We start from the raw sequence: 6,139 nt of genomic DNA, 5'->3' as shown, positions 1-6,139 counted from the left end.
CATTGGGTTTGATTGGCTTGTCTGGGTTTGGTTGGGTTTGGATGGGTTTGATTGGTTTTGGTTGGGTTTGATTTGGTTTCTAACGGTCAGTGAGGGCTTGTTTTAAACTTATTTAAAAGTTTTTTTTACCCAATTTTAAAGTTACTCAGAGGTTTGGTTTCTAACATTTTTGAAATAGTGTGCATGTAGTGAGGTTTTGTGACGTTGGGTAGCAGCTGTGTGAGGGTTATTGGGAGTTATAATGGAGCTGTGGAGACAGTGTGCATACTGGCTCATTCAGTGCCGGGTGCTTCCCGAGAACCACAGAGTGACCTGGGACAGCGCACAGGTATGTGTGTGCGTGTGTATGTGTGTGTGTGTGATTGTTAACTGCTCCAATGTACATTTGTATATTAGATGTACATACCCCATAAAATGAAGTGTGCATCACTCCCCTTTCTATGTGTGTGTGTGTGTAGGTGTGTGAGTTGGCCCATGCACTGAGAGATGGCGTGCTGCTGTGTCATCTACTGAATAATCTTCTCCCTCACTCAGTCAACTTGCGGGAGATCAACCTACGTCCTCAGATGTCTCAGGTAATGCGTGTGCTTGTGTGTGTTTGTGTGTGTGTGTGTGTGTAGCTCAGTGAGGGTTTATCATAAAGGTTCTAATGTGTCCCATCTCTTATCCTCTTCAAATTCAGTTTAGTTTTACTCCAAACACTCCAGTTTTACTGTAAATATTCTGCACCTGTGATCGGCCAGGCTATGGAATGCATTTATCCTGTGATTTGCTGGACTATAGATTGTGCTTAGTTTGTGATTGGCCATGCTATAGGCTGCACTTAACCTGTGATTGGCCGGGCTATGGGACTGTGTTTAGCCTGTGATTTGCCAGGCTATGTACTGTGCTTAGTCTGGCTACTGACATTTCACTGGTTAAATAATTTTCATTCCTTTGTGAATGACATTATGTTTAAGCAAAATTTATAGCAAAACCTACTATGAGCTAGCTATCACATGAAGAGGTTTCAGCGCGACACTATGGTTTGTGGCTTTTTAAAGAAATAGGCCTTAATACAGCAGATACGACTGGCAGTGAATTAACTTTAAAATAATGATTAATTATTACATCCTACCTATTAATATAACTACACACTACCAGGGACAGGTAATACATGTTTGACAAATGTGGCATATTTAAAATAAGGTTTATTGAAGAGTATAGATCCTCTTATGATAAGTATAAGGAAAACATAAAAAGTAATCATCTTAAGAAGAAATATCCAGCTCCACCTGCCCTACACTGGCGTGTGTGTGTGTGTGTGTGTGTGCAGGTCTAATCCAATATTTCCCACCTCCAGCTCCTCCTGCCTGCACTGATTCATGGTCTCTCTGCTCTAACACACCTGATCCAGTTCATCAGCTCCTAATCAAGCCCTTCCTGAGCTCCAGCAGGTGGGCTACAGCAGGAAACCCTGACCCTGTGCAGGACAGGGGGCTACAGCAGGACACCCTGACCCTGTGCAGGACAGGGGGCTACAGCAGGACACCCTGACCCTGTGCAGGACAGGGGGCTCTAGGACTGGAGCTGGGAAAATTGGATGATTAATTCTATAATAATGAAAATCACTGTAACTGAAGTAATAAAACTGCTCCCACCGGGAATGTGGTCTGTAGCTCAAGGGAATGTGGTCTGTAGATCAAAGGGAAAGCAGTCTGTAGCTCTGGTAAGGTTCTCCAGTTATATTGAAAGTCATTAAAATAGCACACGGGGTCTGGGAGTGATATAATGATTCTGCCGCTAGTACTGTAGGCGTGTGTTTGTTTGAGTGTGTGTGTGTAGGTGTGTGTTAATCGACCTTGAGTTTGAGAAAGGCACTATATAAGTTAAACTTTTATTATTATTGGTGTGTATGTGGGTATGTATGTGAATGTTTGGATGTGTGTGTATGTACGTGTGTGTTTCAGTTTTGTGTATGTGTGTGTCTGTGTGTGTGTGTGTGTGTGTGAGTGTTAATCGACCTTGAGTTTGAGAAAGGCACTATATAAGTTAAACTTTTATTATTATTGTGTATGTGGGTATGTATGTGAGTGTTTGGATGTGTGTGTATGTACGTGTGTGTTTGAGTTTTGTGTGTGTGTGTGTATGAGGGACAGACAGGGGAAAGACAGTAGACCATTATCTCAGTGACAAGAAAATGACTTTATAACAGAAAAGAGAATGCAAACTTTTATTATTTTGGATGGGTGTGTGTATGTTAGTGTTTAGGGTATGTTTTCGTGCGTGCGTGAGTATGTGTGTGTGTGTATGTGTGTGTGTGTTTTATTATAAAATGCAAACTTTTATTATTTGGGATGGGTGTGTGTATGTTAGTGTTTAGGGTATGTCTTCGTGCGTGCGTGTGTGTGTGTGTGTGTGTGTGTGTGTGTGTGTGTGTGTGTGTGTGTGTTTGTCTGTGTAATGTTGGGAAACTGATATTTGAGGTTGAGAAAGCAAGAAGCAGGTTTAGTCATTACAGGCATGCAGGTGTCAGTTAAGGTCAGTTAAACAGGTCAGTTAAACAGGTCAGTTAAAGCCTCATGTTCTGTGTCTAGACCTGGTGAAGTGCCCCCCCCCCCCCCCATGTACACACATGCATGCATAGGCACATGCACGTGCACACACAAATGCGCAGACAAACAAGCACGCACGCACTCTCCCATACACTCAGACACACACGTGTGCACTTGTGAAGAAGTCCAGTTCAATGATTATTAGGCTCAGCTCACACATTCGTGACATCGCATGTCTCTGTACTTCCTCTTTCTCGGGTTAACTTCCTCACACACCACGCAGGACTGAGTCAGGAACTAATATAAGACTAACATCACTAACATCATTTATATATATATATATATATATATATATATATATATATATATATATATATATATATATATATATATATATATATATAAAACAAAGTTTTGGGTTTTTGAGTGTGTGAACCTTTCTGTCACTCTTTTTACACAAGTTTCTTGGTGTTGTGTAAAAATGCACACAAACTGCTCCCACAGTCAAAGAGCTTCAGGCCCAGGATTTTAAAAACATGCCCACAGCACATGCAGTGAACATTCTGGTTTAAAAGTGGGACCACAGTGTGGAAGATCAGAATATGATCTTTCACCTTTCTGACCTTTCACTGTATAAGTGGAAAGATCCTAATGGTGCGACTCTACACTGTTAGAACTGTTAACTGTTTATTGTCATATATTAGCATATTGTAATTTAGCATACTGTTTCATCATATATTAGCATATCGGAATATCTGGTAATAAACTGATGTAGTTTATTAAAAACTGATTACTGAATCTGAATAATTGAATTAATAAATAAATTGAATGATTTATTTTGTGTGTGTATGTGTGTTCATGTGCTTGTCCATGTGCAGTTTTTGTGTCTAAAGAACATCAGAACCTTTCTGTCAACATGTCACGAGAGGTTTGCTGTGAAGAAGAGTGACCTGTTCGAGGCCTTCGAACTCTTTGATGTCCGAGACTTCGGCAAGGTCAGCTGCTTGCACCTTATCCAATCCCTATGACACCCATAAAACTGTTCCCTATGACACACATAAGGCTGTTCCCTATGACACATGTTCATTCCTGCTGTAAGTCACCCTTATGAACATCGCTCCTGCAGGTGATTGGCACACTGTCCATCCTGTCACAAACGTCCATAGCTGTTCAGAGAGGATTCAGGTGAGATTACTTACGCAGTGATTGTCCAGCTCAGTTAGCACATTACCGCCTCCTGTAGGCCGGTGTATTGCAGCAGGGAGGTCACTTTCATTGAGCTCATGAGGTCAGCAAAAGAGAAACTGACTGTGAGGTTTTTCTGGGAAGGTCACATATTCCATTTCAATCTGTTGCCCTTTGTGATTTTAAATTCAGTAGACATTATGTAGAATTTGGTAATGTTTCTCTGAAAACTGTTTGCATGCATTCAACATTTAGAACCAGTAAGGTTTATCTGAAAACTGTGGGAATTTCAGAATTTGGAATCAGTAGCGTTTCTCTGAAAACTGAGTGCATTCAGAATGAATCTCTGAATAATCTATCAGTTAGGTCGCTTCTTCTGTATAGCTATTTTGTGACAGCACGTGTTAAAAATTGAAATACAAATACATTTAAATTGAGCATGAGCATTAACTGGCATTTGCTGGTTTGGTCTGGTTGGCTTTAAAAATAAAAGTCATTCCATTTTAATGGTCTATCAATTATATAATCATAGTCTAATAATGCTGTAATAATTCCCTCTCGGTGGTCTAATAATGGTCTAATAATGGTGTAATAATTGTCGATCACTGGTCTAATAATGATCTAATAATGGTCTAATAATGGAGTGAATGTCGCATTCTTCCTTAGGCCCTTTCCTGAAGAAGTGTGTGTCGGAGATGATGACATCTACAACGGCCTCTCTGATAAGATCGAGTAAGTCACTGGAGGTGACTTCCAGGTGTAGTCATTGAAAAGTTAATATGTTAAGACGTGCATCATCTCTTGCTCTCTCTCTTTCTCTCACTCTCTGTCTCTGTCTTTCATTCTGTGGATATTTCTGTCTCTGTGCAGGTCTTTATCACTCTAAGCTAATAAGAGCAGTAAATAGAAGAACATGATTATTAATAAAAGAATTAACCATAGACATGGTTAACCATAGACCATAGACTAAGTGACAAATGAAGAATTGAACATTCAAATTCAAAGTCTCTCTCTGTCCCGTTCCCCACTCAGTGATACAGTGGATGAGGACGATGATCTATATGACTGTGTGGAGGATGAGGAAAATGAAGGTGATGACATTTACGAAGACCTCATGAGGACGGAGGAACCAGCAGAGCCAGTGAGACACAGACACACTCACACACACATGTACATATGTAAACATATACAGAGACATACATACACGTACCTACACTCATACACATGTATACCTACACAGACACACACATACACATACATGTACATATGTAAACATATACAGAGACATACATACACGTACCTACACTCATACACATGTATACCTACACAGACACACATACACATACATGTACATATGTAAACATATACAGAGACATACATACACGTACCTACACTCATACACATGTATACCTACACAGACACACTCACACGTACATGTACATATGTAAACATATACAGAGACATACATACACGTACCTACACTCATACACATGTATACCTACACAGACACACTCACACGTACATGTACATATGTAAACATATACAGAGACATACATACACGTACCTACACTCATACACATGTATACCTACACAGACACACACATACACATACATGTACATATGTAAACATATACAGAGACATACATACACGTACCTACACTCATACACATGTATACCTACACAGACACACATACACATACATGTACATATGTAAACATATACAGAGACATACATACACGTACCTACACTCATACACATGTATACCTACACAGACACACACATACACATACATGTACATATGTAAACATATACAGAGACATACATACACGTACCTACACTCATACACATGTATACCTACACAGACACACATACACATACATGTACATATGTAAACATATACAGAGACATACATACACGTACCTACACTCATACACATGTATACCTACACAGACACACTCACACGTACATGTACATATGTAAACATATACAGAGACATACATACACGTACCTACACTCATACACATGTATACCTACACAGACACACACACACATACACAAACGCAAACACATACATACATATTTATACACACAGGGATACACATACACATATACACATGGACACACACAAGGATACATATATATATATATATATATATATATATGTAAACATATATGGACACACAAATGCACGTTTTTACACACATATTTGCACATATACATATGTACACACATACACATGTACACATACAAAGACACACACAGATACATGGACACACACATGCATATACACACACATACATGTACACACACATACACATGTATACACACAAACACATACATGTACACACTCGTACACACATAGACATATACACACACACGGACACACACGGATACACATAGACCTATATATGTAGACATAT

At 39.5% G+C, this 6,139-nt stretch overlaps 1 protein-coding gene across 2 annotated transcripts in view; it reads left to right on the top strand.

Annotated features, from left to right (window-relative positions):
* LOC113589562 (proto-oncogene vav) overlaps positions 1-6,139 on the top strand; it is an 18,185-nt gene continuing 12,046 nt past the window's right edge. For both annotated transcript variants that reach the window (XM_027029281.2, XM_027029280.2), the window contains exons 1-6: positions 1-328; positions 459-575; positions 3,413-3,529; positions 3,661-3,719; positions 4,386-4,451; positions 4,752-4,860. In XM_027029281.2, the coding sequence (XP_026885082.2) occupies positions 242-328; positions 459-575; positions 3,413-3,529; positions 3,661-3,719; positions 4,386-4,451; positions 4,752-4,860 (555 nt within the window). In that variant the 5' untranslated portion in view covers positions 1-241. The remainder of the gene's footprint in view (positions 329-458; positions 576-3,412; positions 3,530-3,660; positions 3,720-4,385; positions 4,452-4,751; positions 4,861-6,139) is intronic.

This window comes from Electrophorus electricus, chromosome 16 (assembly GCF_013358815.1).
Source record: "Electrophorus electricus isolate fEleEle1 chromosome 16, fEleEle1.pri, whole genome shotgun sequence".
NCBI classification, from domain to species: Eukaryota; Metazoa; Chordata; class Actinopteri; order Gymnotiformes; family Gymnotidae; genus Electrophorus; species Electrophorus electricus.
The sequence above is the reverse complement of the archived record's forward strand: the minus strand, read 5'-3'. Positions and strand labels throughout refer to the sequence as shown.